The 14953-nt window shown below is 40.3% G+C and overlaps 1 protein-coding gene and 1 long non-coding RNA gene across 2 annotated transcripts in view; both read right to left on the bottom strand.

The window, feature by feature from the left end:
* Window positions 1-6135: 6135 nt before the first annotated feature.
* On the bottom strand, window positions 6136-7223 carry LOC131875676 (uncharacterized). The gene is made up of 2 exons (XR_009372468.1): window positions 7044-7223; window positions 6136-6604 (listed from the first exon to the last, which is right to left on the bottom strand). It is a non-coding gene; the product is annotated as an uncharacterized LOC131875676 (long non-coding RNA).
* A 1233-nt stretch (window positions 7224-8456) lies between these two features.
* Window positions 8457-14953, bottom strand: part of LOC131052711 (uncharacterized) — a 139535-nt gene continuing 133038 nt past the window's right edge. Inside the window, exon 7 of the mRNA XM_057987297.1 lies at window positions 8457-8901. Coding sequence (XP_057843280.1) covers window positions 8668-8901 — 234 coding nt within the window. The 3' untranslated portion in view covers window positions 8457-8667. The remainder of the gene's footprint in view (window positions 8902-14953) is intronic.

Raw genomic sequence — 14953 nt, forward strand, 5'->3', positions numbered from 1 at the left:
GAAAGAAATAGAGCCTCTTCCACGGATCACACATGTTGTCATCCCCAAATCTAACTATTCCACCATCATACCTTTCCATACTCACAAATTTTCTTTTATCACCAGTCATATGATGTGAACAACCACTGTCAATTACCCATTCATCTTTCTCTTCAACTTTAGAAGCTAAAGCTTTCTCCTCAATAGTACAACTTATGGAATCAATAGGTATAGGTCTATCTTCCTCAATGACAATAAACACAACTTCATCTCCTTCTAATTCTTCATCTATAACACATTCATCAACAACATAATAGTTAGTTCCCGGAAGTATGAAAAGTACATTCATTTTTTTATGCATGCATGCCACTAATATATCCTGTACCTCAACAATTGTTAGGTACAAGTTCAAATTCTTTCTTTAGGAAGGAAGGCCTGCTGTGATTGTTATTATCCGCCCTTAGACTAGTCAAAAAGGTTCATTTTGGCCCACCAGTACAAAGAATTCATAATCATTGTAGCTACTTCAACTATTATGGAGAGCAACATATAAGTGGTATCTGCGATGTGGGTTTTTGACGAGAGATACTATTCATCATCTCATAGTCTTCAGAAGTCTTCACTATAAAAGTTCCTCTGATTTATATACTTTCGGTTAGGCTTGTAGGGCTTATCATACTTCTCATGCTTCTCATATCTATCATTTCTATCATGCTTGTCAAACTTATCATGTTTGTCATACTTAGCCATTCTCTCCGAGCCCCTAGAAGCAAAATGTCCTATTTTATTGCAAGAGAAACATTTCAAAGGCAATTTTCCATCATACTTACTGGCTCCTTTAGGCAATCTTCGGGCAATCAACGCTTCAAGCTCATCCAACTCTCTTTCTTGCTCTTCCATCTCTCTTCTCTCTCTCTTTCATAGCTAGATATTCTACACTCATTAGGATCATATTTCTTCTTTCCGGATACAGATGTTGATGTTGTAAATGTTGTCTCAGACTTTCCATGTGATTCTCCAAATTCGCTTAGCTCAAATGCAACAATCTTTCCAACCACCATATCTCGTCTCTATAGTCACACTCCAGATTTCATCAATAGCAGCAACCTTATGTTTGTAGGCAGGAGTCAAAGATCTCAACACCTTAGCAACAATTTCATCTTCCTCAATGGTTCCATCGGTGCATATGATACCTAGGACAAGGTCATTCACCTTAGCCATGAAAGAGTGTGTTCTCATCATCTCCCATCTTCAACATCTCATACTTTCCTTTCAAACTCTGCAACTTATCAACTTTCTCTTGCTTATCACCTTCATACGGGATCTCAAGCTTATCCTAGATCTCATGTGTGGTCTAAAGTCCCATTACATTTTTCATTTAAGAATCAACTAGGGCACTAAGCAATGCTTCCTTCGCTCTAATGTTATGTTCAACTTCCTTAACCTCATCAGGAGTAGTTGGTCCATTTGGAGGAGCAGAATAAGCATTCTTTGTAATCTTCCAGTAGTCTTCTCCAAGACATTTCAAGTGCATTTCCATCTGGTTCTTCCATATAGCATAGTTACTTCCATTAAACCTCAGACTATCCTTCTTAAAGATAACACCTTGAGCTGCCATCCCGGATCTACTCAAGCGGTTATGGTGCAGGAGCACCTACCTATGAAGGCATGAGCCAAGAGCAAGATGATTTTCTATTAGTTAGAAGCAATGTAAGAAGACCCTATGGGTCCTTTTTTTTTGTATCTCAATGTCCAAGGAGTGTGACAAGTTTGTCCATGTTTGGATCAAATTATCATCTCAGGTCTGGTAGAGCAAATTGAGTCAATAAGGGTCATAATAGTCTAAATTGAGGGATCAAGTGACCACAAGTCTATTTGAGTCATTTTTTATGTTTTAAAGTCAAACATAATCATTTTGTGGGACTATGATAGTCTAGAGTCTAAGTTGGTCGAATTATGCAAAAGTTGTCATATTGTCAATTTGTTGTTATGACAATTTTGCACTTTTTGTAAATCGGGATTCTCCAAGGGTTGGTCAATTTGAAAAACAGTTGGAGGAGGTTATGGTCATTTGGGAAACACCTTTAAAGGCCCCAAACATCAAAGAATGTATGTTGGTTATGTTGGTTGATTTGGAAAGGAATTTGAAGCATCATGAACTGTTGGAAACTTAGAAAATCGTCTGATTTCTATTGATTGCATACTGAAGGCGAATTGGTAAGAATTCTCATGACATAGATCTTGAAATTAGATTGTCTTACCTTTGTTTTGAATTTAGTGTGGAACCTTGAAGTGATCGTTGCCCATTTCTACAAGTAAATCTTTACTGGGTAGCCTAAAACCCTTAAACCCCTAAGGGTTGACTGCAATAATGGGTTTCGGCCTATCAATCCTTAACTGAACTCTTTGTCGTTACAAGAGATGATAGGCCACTGTATCATATGTCAGTACCAAAAGACATTAAGAGGTTACAACAGGGTGAAAAGGATGGAGACCTAACCCTAGATCTAGCATATCTATATGACAGACCAGTTTGATGAGTGCAATGCGTGAGAATTGAGAAGTAGAGCACTGGGAAAGGGTTTGAATGTGATAAATGAGTATTTTGGAGGTTTACATGGCATTTCATGGTCAGTAATGGTCACCCATTAGGAGAACCAAACCAAGTTGTGAAAGGCGTTCAATCAAATAGGCCTAAAAGCCTTATTAGGTTTGTTAGTGCAGCACCGGTTGGAATATCTGCAAGTTGTTCCAGTATCGAAAATTGAGATATTGTTTAAAACTCCCAAAAGGGTATCTGAAAACATAATTTGTTTGTCTAGATCCCCAGGGTGCCAAAAGTTATCACCCGATTCCTTCAAAAGGAGGCCTAATAGCAACTGGTTCAGGTTTGTGGGCGAATGAGTCAAAATTGATGTTCTGGTGGATCTAAACCATGAAATCATGTTTCATTTGTATTCAGGTGTTGTGAGAACACCCCCCCCACCTCCCCCCAATGATTTTTGTATTGAATTGGTCAAGTGGGCCATTCAAACCCTTAAGCCTAGTAGTAGTCCACTCATTGTTTGCAAGGGTGTGTGTAGTCACACAAGAGCTTGAGAAGTGTTAGTTGTCTATAAGTGGACATAGTGGAGCCTTGGGTTTTTCCTAGGTATAATTTGGTGTCATTGAATTATTTTTTCATTTGGTGTTGTGTAAAGACTTTTAGAATCAGGGATTACCGGTTGAATCTGTGAACCTTAGAGATTGATTGGTTCAAGATCACCTCCTTCCGATCTGTTGCCTCCTCATCAGGTTAAGCTTCTTCCAGAGGATCTAGCTCTGATACCAATTGTTAGCAGCAAAGAGGAGGAAGACTGAGAGGGGGGTGAATCAGTCTTCACTAGATCTACTAACTTAATCACTAAAACAAATATGATAAATTGGAACAATAATAAAGATAAGCAAATTAACAACACAACACCAAGATTTTGACGTGAAAAACCCAGTTAAGGGAAAAACCACGGTGGGAACCTACCTACAGTAAGATGATACTCTGTAGTAGTATGTGAAGTATTACAATGGGGAATGCACATGCATTCAGGCACACCGCCTAGAGCTCACTGCTCAAAAGATAATGGCCTGGAAGGCTACAACCCTCAGGGAAGTCTCACTGACTTACAACAAGATTCAGACTACAATCCGAAAGAAATGAACTGAAGAAATAGCATCTCCAAATGCCTAATTACAGTTCCGGTTAAGCACAATTGTCTACTCTGCAACACCAATCTCCACACAATCACAATACCGAAGGATAAATCATTTGTTCGCACATACACCACTCTCTGATAATGCAGACACAACATCAACACCTAAATTACATGAATATATCACTTATATATACAATTCATCAACCTTGATAACAAGGTCGACTAAACCCTCAACCCTCAATTACAAAATTACATCACACGATACAAAGATTGACCACCGCACCAATATAATGATTTATATGACATAACATGGACCTAAAACAAATTCTCAAATACTCAATTCCACCGAAAATTACGCCAAGATCAACTGTAACACGCTACACCACCAAAAATACAACATAACATGAAAATCATCACCGATTCATAGAAACCATCAAAAACTCATACCACGATCAACACGGATCACCAAAAACAAATAGGAAACCACTAGGAAACACCAACAAGCACATTAGAAACATCAAGAATAGTTGTGCCTCCACCACTTATCAAATCTTCATCGATCAACATCTAAAACTCAAGAATACTCAACAACAACAACTACCATGAAGAAAGATAACTTGTGGAGCACCAAATCAGGATCCATCTGAAATGAAGATACACAAGACCATCTAAAGCAATATCCCAAAAACTCAGCTTAAGATCATATCACACCAAAAGATACCAGAGGAAATACTAAACTCTACAAAATAGTGATCAGCAAAACAAAACTACAAAACTGGATCATAAGATCTTCCAGATCAACACACACCGGAACAATTCACATGAAAATATTGACATCAATGACAACAACATATCCTAGCAGCAACAATGACCAACAATATCCAACAAATATAACAACAAACTTTTACTCTTTCAACTAAACATCATAAACATATAACTTAATATCGTAAACATGTCCATTGCACATTATCGTTCACATAAGATCTAATTGTCATGCAACATAAATAGAACACAAGATATATGTGGAAACCCTTACAGGAGAAAACCACAACAAATTACTTGCTTATATAATAATCTCTTACAAATTATGTAGGCTCAACCTACTAGAGACACCAACCCCTCATTCAATTCATAAGCACTTTCCCTCTAGAGGCACCAACCCCTCATTCAAATTTTCTTCACAAGAGTTATAATTCTTTTTCAAACTGTTATAATTCCCTCCTCAGATCTGCTATAAACTGATCATTAATCTCTCATACAACTGATTCTTATCTCCCTACAAATCTATCATAAAAACTTCTCACAATCTCCTTGTATAATCTGTAAACAATATTCTCACAATCTCCTCATAACGAATGCAATTTCTCATATACACATATTTTTCATATATATCTGCACATATTCTTCATAAATGTCTGCCCATAATTCCTTCAAAATATCTACTAATAAGTCCTCTCCAATGTGCTAAAATTTCTGTACTAAATCTGCTCAAATATTACTCTTTTTCATTGCATTATTTCTCTCCTTGAATAATCAGCCTTTAATATGTTATACACCCTTTTTCACTCCTTATCACCCACTTCTACAATTTTCAATTACCATTTATATCTTATATATCTCTTATGTAATGATGCATCTCTTCAAAGAGTGACAACCATATCAAAAAGCATCACTTTTAGTTTATAACCTTCCTTTAAACTAATTGCTAATGCCTTATTTAAACTTTGTCTTTTCTATTTTCTCTATAAACTAATTGCTGCCGACCATGTTAATTGCTGCCTATTTTTGTCATTTTCTGTTTTTGTCCTTTTAGTTTAAGACTTGAGAAATTATCTTTATTAATTTTTCTCCATCGTTAATATAAATGAATTATAACTTTGTTTTACCATTGCAAAGTTGACGTATTATAAAGTCTTTCTCCCTTTCATTTGTTATCCAAGCCTTTATGCAGGTTTTGGTTCTTGCACTGATATTTGAAAACTTATTACTCCAATCGCATCATTCATTACACCATCCAAGGGTTTTTAAATCATTGTGTGTCATTTTCTAAGTGTTTGTACTTCAAAGTCTTCATGTTTACTTATTGCATATTTATTGCATATGTTCAGGTTCAACATGAATGAGCAAAAGGACGCGACTAGAGATCCATTATTTTCTTCTCCTCTGTTTTCTATTGATGTCTTACACGAGCTATTTTCTATTTCACTTTTTTTGAGTTATGCTTGTGGCTAAGCTTCAGACTTTTGGTATGTGAGGGTTGAAATCCTTCCCCTCTTTTTGTAAAACGGTTATGTAAATCTCTTTCTTTCTTAATATAGTTTAGGCGCTTGCCTTTTATTTAAAAAAAAAAACATAAGTGAGCAAAAGGATTTTTGAACCATCAAGCTTTATTCTAAATTGCTTTTCCTTTGCAAAACTAACTCTAAGAACTTTCCTTATAATCATGTACAAGATTATACGTCACATATAAAAACCATGTGACATTCCTTCTTCAATCTTCCATACGCCTTTGACGTTAATTGCAATCATCTCAATCTCGTCTACTCACTTTGACATCAATGGTGACTTTGTCTTTGCACCTTTGACATCAATGACAACATTTCCAACAAGAAAGACATTCATCTCCAAAAATCTAACACATCATTACATATCCAATATCGGAGATACATCACTTGGTGATTTGAACAAGACATCAAGCATAGGAAAAATTGACTCACTTGAAGTGAGGATGATGCTTCTCCTTTCCTTTCAACTCCTTTCTTCTATGCAGATTCCACCATTGCTATCTGCAGAGAATCTCTACCTCAAGCCTCTTCCTTTTCCATAGAAGCACCAGTAAAACAAAACAATCACTCCAAATTATCACTGTGATCCTTCTCAATCTCCAGCTTCTCCAAAAATAAATCCTACTTTCTTCTAAACTCTCCTTTGCTGATCTGCACCATGCAAAATATAGTTATTTTCTTCTTAACTGCCTCTTTTCCGTGTTCTATGCCTTCCTAACTAGAGTTATCTCCATATTTTTTAGTTTAAACTCGATCCCATTTTCCTACAATGAGATAACCAAATCTTCCAAATTCAAACTAGTCAACTCTTTGCATTGAATTTAGTCTTCAAATATAAATCTAATTTAGTGCACAAAGTACATGCAATTGGCTAATCAAAAATATGAAAATGAATTGCTAGAAACCAACAATAAGTCTATTCTGCAAGAAATCGACCAAGTAGATGGTGGCATTGACTCCCACAAAAACTAATTTTATTTTCATTTTTATGTTTAAGATTTTAAATTCTTTACATTTAATCCTCTGACAAATTTTAGAATTAATCTAAAAATAAAATGAAATAATTCATAAACTTGTTTCAATAACTCACACTCAAATATAATGTCAACAACTAAATGCAAGTCAATGTGGTGTGTGTTTCCTTCATAAACTTCGTAAGCAAGATAGCTAGACAGCTCCTCTCAGATGATACTCTCTCTATAGCAAGAAAGCGTCAGATGTTTCCTATTGCACTCAAAAGCAATGGAGAATTAGTTTGTAATTATCAATATAATTGTTCTAACAATTCACGTAAAATTGAATAATAAAATGCCAATATTAAATTATTGCATAATCTTGAATATCTTGTTGACCAAAGCATTCATAATTATAATCACAACACAATTAATCCAAGACAATTCATATCAACCATCATTGAATGAATCAAACCATTATTCCATCTGCATTAACTATGCAAAATGTCTAATTATTTGGTGTATCAAATAGGCTGTGACAAAAAGATACTTTTTTTTATTTCTACATGCCAAATTTCATTGGGCTATCAAATTCTTTGTTGATTACCCCCTCCATGGTATGACAGTAAAGGCTTCTTCTCAAAATTCCAAGACATCAGAATTGAAATTGACATCTCAATTGCTCATCATGTTAACACATACGTTGTTCAATAACCTATTATAGATTAACGATTTCAAACCAAATGCTGGCATTGAGTACCTTCACAACTACATTTTCTAAGGATAAACCAAAATCATTAAAAATGATTTGTCCTTGAGAAGAACCACCTTGCGATTTGTTGTTGAGTAGAAACACATTCCAATTTATTGCTGAGGAGAACCATATTGCAATTTTGTTTGGTTATAACACATTGTAGCGTGTGGTTTAGCACAATCACTTAAATGGTTTGTATTGAAGTGGAGAATACACGCTTTCATCCTTGGAACACAGAGAGATTATGCATACAATTAAAGAACTAAAAAAGTGAGAAGGATGTCGCAACATGTCTCAAATCTTTTATTTTATACAGATGATCTGCCATTTAATTGTATTGATGTTCTCTTCTTTTTAGTAATGTTATATTGTGGCTCATTTTCTAAATGTTTCCTGAATAATTACGAAGAAAAATGCTGGAGTTCATATTTATTTGGGGTTAAAGTTTTCATTTTATGTATTTGGATTCGTAATTGGTAAGTGAAAATGAATGGTTGAGTAGATATTTCAGAAAGCTTTACTTTCCATCATAGACTTTACTAACAAAATTCAAAACCAATGTCTCGCCCTTTGTGGTGATTGGATCTTGTCTATGTTGTTAAATAACTTTTTTTTTAATGCATCCTCAATTGTAATTTATTTTTCATGTACTAATCTTTAGTTTTTATGAGCACATTTCTACTAATTTATATTTTACCAACTAATACAGCATCTACACATTAAATATATTGCAATCTAATCTGTAAAATAAGGATAAATGTCCCATCAATAGATAATAACCATAATAAAAAAAGAATCGTTCTTAACCAGATTTCTTTTCTTTTCTTTTTCACTTCTTACCAAGTATACAAATAGACGTAGATTTGTTCAAAATTAATTAGCATACTCGTCAAGTTTTCTATAAATTTTTACTCATTTCGTGACATTATCAAATCTGCATCTGCCTTCATATGCTGAACTGTAGGAAGAGTTTCAGAATCCTAAAGCTTGTTAGGTTTCTGTAGTTTTTAGGGTTTAATGGAATTCTTTTGGGCATCCTTAAGCCTTTCCTTTAATGTTTCAATCTTTCCAGACGTGGGAAGCTCCCGAGCTATCAAAGCTTGCCTTAATGAAATTTTGTCCATCTCATTAATCTCTTCATCTGATAGTAGTCTGGATAATGACTTGGGTAATGGAGGTGGAGCAGGCTCTGATCCTCCCACCATGCGAGGAGGTGCTTTCCATGGTATTCTTTTTCTTGCCTAGAAATAAGCAGCATATAAAAATTAGTATAAAGTCATTTCAAAAGTAAAGATAAATTTTCACTTTAGATGCAAATCAAAAGTACCATTGTGACATTAAGTTCATGCTCAAACAATCGACAGGTTGAAGCTGAAAATTTTTAGGCCTTTTGGACATTCATTTTTCAGTAACTAGAACAATAAATCATATAGAATTTGTCGATAGATTATCTGGACTTAAGTAATGAAATACAATAAACACTAAAAATAGTGCTGACCGAATCACCCAAGTACTCAAAGGACAATACTCTTAACCGTTGTATACATGGAAGCGATTTTATTAATAAATCGAAATGCTCAATGATAATAAGAGAAAGGCATGGAGAAAAACATTATAGCTGAAGCAAACGAGTTTATTAACATGTGAATTTTGAACAAAAGGGCATACTCTTGAGAGAGAAGTATGGTAAGTAGGAGATGTTTTCCACAGCAAGTCAAATTATGATACTGTTATCAGGATTCAACTGTGTAGTTCTTGAGTCGAATTCAACTATGGTTGTTTATATTTCACTAGATATGTCTTATTGTGCCCACGACACACCTAGGTTCTTTTTGAACAAAAGAAACCCTTCTAGTCTTTAATAGAAATCCTGATTAAATCATGCCTCAAGTAATATTTTTAATGGTTCCCTAGTTTATTTTGCTAATTACCAGTTTGATGTTTTTGCCCCAATTCTCAACTTTATTTCCTGGGTTACTGCTTTCCTGCAGCTTGAATCACAATTGTTTTTGTTCCCTGGTTGTGGTTTCAATACTCAAGTTTTAATTGTTTCCAAGTTTCAAATTCTGTCTTAACAGCTTCTCAGATTTCATACTGCTATAAATTGTTTCATTATCATCGGAAGGTCCATTTTCAGACACCTAATCTCAGGTATGTTTTAACCTTTAAGGTCTCAAAGGTTCCTAGAATCTGAAACTGTTTGTGTTCATTTTGAAATTTCATGGTCACTGTTGTCGGGAATAATCATTATGTTATGTTGTTATGTTTATGTTGTCGTCGGTAATAATGAGTTACGGCAGTCAGTTAGTTAGCCAACGGGTAGGTAGTTGGAGTCGCGATGGTTGTGTCGCACCCCTTCGGCTGTCATATATTGTACCACCTCCGGGTGTTGGAGGACATGTAATATTGACGACAGATTATAATATGAACACCCTTTGACATTAATGGCAAGCTTATTCTGGTACTTCTTTTGTATTTGCATTGTGCATTACTGTTCGATTTCTGTATTCTTCCTGTTTACCCAGTGAGGTAAACATTTGGCACCGTTGCCTAGACGAACTCGGGAACGGAAGACACGGATGGCGCACAGACACAATGGGCCCACTCGTTGGTGAAGTAAACCCGAAGGCCGACGACACGCAAAGGGAACAATCGTCGTGGGACGCAGAGCGTGATGGCAAGAGGCGAAGGGGAAATTGAATTGCTGATATAAATGGTGGCCAAGAGGCAAAATAAAAAATAAAAATAATAAAAGTTTTTTTGTGTACATGGCGTGTGTTTGCTGTGTATGGAAGTGACTTATGCCCAATAGACTAAATAAGGACAAAAATAAAAAGATACAGGGTGACGAATGGGAAGTGGCACAAACTGCGTTGAATCTCAGACAACAGATAGAACGAAGGCGTAGGCTAAGGCAGCTTGCCGAGGGACGACCGACCGAGGGGTTGCCCGAAGGGAACCCAGGAGGTGTCACGGAGGTTGCGGAGGCAGAGATAGACGGAGAGAACTACACCGTCTACACTGTTGTAGGGCTGCCAGAAGGAGTCACGGAGGGTGCCGAAGGAGAACTCTATAGTTCGCCAGAATACCACCATAGGGTACGAAGCTGCGAAGAGTTGGTGGAACAAACAAGGCGAAATCTAAACCTAATCGACGCTACTAGAGACTTGCTAAAGAATTTGTCCATTTCGGAGGACAACCGGAGGGAGAAACCGGAAGGTGACGGTACGGCCGAAGGTGCCGAGGGAGCACAAGGGTACCGTACGGGAGGCAATTTGTTTGGTTCGGTGTCAGGAACTTTTTTCGGAGGACCCACGAGTGGAGGTTCAGTTGCAGGAGGCGGAGAATCGCCAGGTACAAGCACACAAGGAATTAGAGGAGCGAGACCCAGCGGTGGGATGGCGAGTAAACAAAAATTACCAAAGTTCACAGGGGAGGGCAAGGAAGACCCCTTACGGCACTGCCGTGCATGTGAAACCATTTGGTCCGCCAACGGAGTAACAAACCAGGATGACTGGGTACAGCAATTCCCAGCCACGTTACGAGGAGTTGCCATAGATTGGTACTCCGATGTGGATAAGCAAAAAGTGGCCACGTGGGCCAATCTACAGAAGGAATTCACAGGGGAGTTTCGGCTGCTCTGTGATGACAATGAAATTGTAACGGAGATATACAGTACCAAACAAGGTACTAGGGAGACAGTACGGGCATACAATCGGAGGCTGAAAGAACTCTTGGGTAAAATGGAAAGCCAACCCGCAGATGGATTGAAGAAACGATGGTTCGTTGAAGGGTTGAAATCCTCCCTACGGAGGAAGATGAAAATTGTACCCCCGACGTCATATGACGACGCTTATAATAGGGCGATGGACCTGGAGAGCGAACACAAAACATCAAAGAAGAAGAGAAGTAATAAATCCTCATCCGAGGACGATGACTCTTCACAGGAAAGCAGCGATGACGAGGCTGGCAAACGGGTGCAAGCGCTCCAAAAAGACATGGAGCGAATGAGAAAGGAATTCAAAATAATGAGAAGCACTGGTCGGAACGAAGGGGACATATGGTGCACTGAGTGCAAAGAGGAAGGGCACACAAAGGGTACTTGCCAAAAGAAGGCATTTTGCGAGATTTGCCAAGTGATGGGACACTCCACCAGGGAGTGCCCATACAACATGAAAACCCGAAGTGCACAAATGAACCAGGTGCTGTTCACGGAGCAGGCCACAACATCCGCACCAGCGGGTACCGGCCAACATACTAACACAATGGCATCATCTGGAGGATACGGGGACAATAGATGCGGCGGCGGAAGGAATAGCAACAATAACAATAACGGAAGCCGTCTCCAGTATGACGCCAAGGGCCGGCCAATTATCCAATGTAGGGCCTGTAATCAATGGGGGCACTTCGCCCGTGATTGCACGAAGGAAGCCACCCCTCAGCACCTCTGCCGTTGGTGTGGGCCAGGCGACCATGAGGACGCAAATTGCCCGCAGGCAGGGGTTAATCTCCTCAACATTGAGAAGGCTGAGAAGACTGGTGAGAAAGAAGTACTGGCGATCACCCACGCCCAGACGAAAAAAGCCACTTATCTCGACCCCCGTACGGAGAAGGAGAGATTACGGGAGGCAAAGGCCAATATTGAACGTGAGATGATGACCGAACAACGGGACAACGAGGTGGCGAGTACATCATTCCGTACGGAAGCGGAAAATAACATCATTGGGCAAATATTGCAGATGGAGGTGCCGATAAAGGTAAAAGACCTTCTAGACTCTATGCCACAATTGAGGACTGCCATACTCACCAATGTGCAAAGCACCGCATCGTCGAGTGCACCACAGGTAGGGGTTCCCACCACCGCTTCGAAGAGTACACCACAGGTGGAGGTTTCCATCAGCCCTTCGACTGACCCGATGTTACTAGCCGTGAGCAGTGGTAGACACCCAGCTGTGGTAGAAATGGGTATCCGTGGGACCATTCTGAAGGACACCATTGTGGATGGGGGATCTGGTGTGAATGTACTACCAGAAGAAACATGGAAGTGGCTGGGGAAGCCCACCCTGTGGCCACCCACATTCAACCTGGTGGGAGCGGACCAACACGGCATTAAGCCACTCGGCCTGTTGATGGCCCAGCAAGTGACAATTGGTACGCAACCATTCTTGTTAGATTTTGTGGTTATTCCCTCGAAGAAGAAAGGCTATGACACCATCTTGGGGAGAGCGTGGTTGATCAACGCGAGGGTAAACCACAACTGGAAGAAAAATACACTTTCCATGGAGAAGGGAGGGCGGAAATATACCATTGACCTACACACCCAAGATGTCGGCGAAGAGCTCGCCTCTTCTGACTCGGAGGACTCTAATAAAGGGGAAGGGGGTCCCGATGAAAGTAAGGGCAAGAACTCGATGGAGCCGAACAGTGAAGGGGTGCTCGAATTGGAGGGATGTTCTGAAGATGAGGTATGCTCGACTAACGGGCTCTTCCACTGGCAAATGGAGGATTACGAAATGTTCCAAAGCTACAGGCTCGAAGTAGAGGAACCAGAGCAACCAACAGAGGTGTACCTGCCGGAATACAAAGAATATTGGAAGGGAGACGCCCCAAACCCTGGCGACGTAAATAATCCGAAGAGTGTCGGCAATGATTGGAACCCTGTGTGGAAGGCCGCAGCCTTAAAAATCTTTATTATCCTTCTTCTTCTTATGTACGGGAAGGAGACCATGGTCCCTGTAGAATTTGTGGTTCCAGGTCTTCGGATGGCCATGGAAAATAAACTTGCCACCAATAGGCCCAAATTGAAACCCTACCACGCAAAGCGCGCAGGGGACCCAAGACGCTGGAAGGACACCTGGGAGTCCGGAGGAGGACCCGAGGGGATGGAAGGGGACTCGAGAGGCCGGGCAGGCGACTCGCCAGGTATAGGACCAAAACAGGAGACTCTCGAACGAGGAAAACCGAGAAGGATGAAGGGCAATCTCAGAGACAGGGGACCCCAGCAGAAGACTCTCTAGCAGAAAGAAATTAAAAAAAAAAAAAAAGTATGGCCATACGGGTCAGCTGACCGTACAGGGGAAAAAAAAGGAGAAGAAAGCCACGGTGGAACCACCGTACAGTCGCACCACCGTGCGGTGGCAACACCGACGGTGGAACCACCGTGCGGTGTAACCACCGTACGGTAGCACCACCGTGCGGTGGCAACACCGACGGTGGAACCACCGTGCGGTGGAACCATCGTACGGTAGCACGTCCACCACCGTGCGGTGGAAACCACTGCTGTCGCGGAGCACGAAGACATAAACGCAGCCCCTGCACAAACAAACACAGTCGTACGGTGGAGGGTGTTGACCGCACGATCGGAGGTGCCAGTGCTGTTGTTGATCGTACAGGGAGGTTGTATGGCCGGGGTGCCATTGGGGACATTACAGTGCCTAAAAAAAAAAAGAAAAAAGAAAACGACGACAGATTGAAAAATGATTCGATGACATCTGGAGCTTGGACACTAAAAATATTGGAGTGTAGAAGAAGGGTTTTGACATCATAAAATATCACAGAAATGATGCGCGCCATGGACCCCGCGAGGGGCGCTGCCCCTCGACCCCGTTGGGGGCGTTGCCCCCAGACCCCCAGTTTATTTTGAGCTACAGAAGACCACGGGAAGTGTTGTGGTTGTCCATCTTGTGCGAAAGAAGCATTGGTGGGGAAGCCATAAGTCGTAGAGGGAGACGGATTTGGAGGTTGGGAACAAATAGAGTTTGAGGGAAGGCATTGCAGGATTGCACAGTTGTATGACACCAGGGAGCTATTCAGTTCAGTTTTTAGCCTTTGGGGAGTGTGATGGAGGATTTGAGGTGTCTCCTAGCATTTGTGCCAGTGGATTGTGGCCACCTCCAGGCATGACTGGTACGCTTTGAGGAACTCGGAGGATGTCTCGGCTGGACGTGAGGTTGCCGTGGTGGATGCACGGAGGGCTCGGGAGGAGCTGACCACCAGGTTGGAGGCAATAGTTGCGTGAGACTTAGTTCAGCGTACCCGGGAGAGCAACACGGGTGGCTATCGAGGACAAATTGGCTAGGGAGACAATATCAATTGAGTAGCAGTTGGTGGAAGCTGAGACTGAAAAACGTGTTTTGCAGACAAGTTTGGGTTAGGCACAGGAGGACTGTGATGGCCAAGGAAGCCATATTGGTGAAATCCGCACTTGAGCATCGGATGGTAGCAGAAAGGGGTTTTCAGGCGAGGACGCAGCAAGTGTATAAGATCCGGGCCCGACTGGGGTCAGTAGTTCCT

Source organism: Cryptomeria japonica, chromosome 5 (genome assembly GCF_030272615.1).
Source record: "Cryptomeria japonica chromosome 5, Sugi_1.0, whole genome shotgun sequence".
Lineage (NCBI taxonomy): Eukaryota > Viridiplantae > Streptophyta > Pinopsida > Cupressales > Cupressaceae > Cryptomeria > Cryptomeria japonica.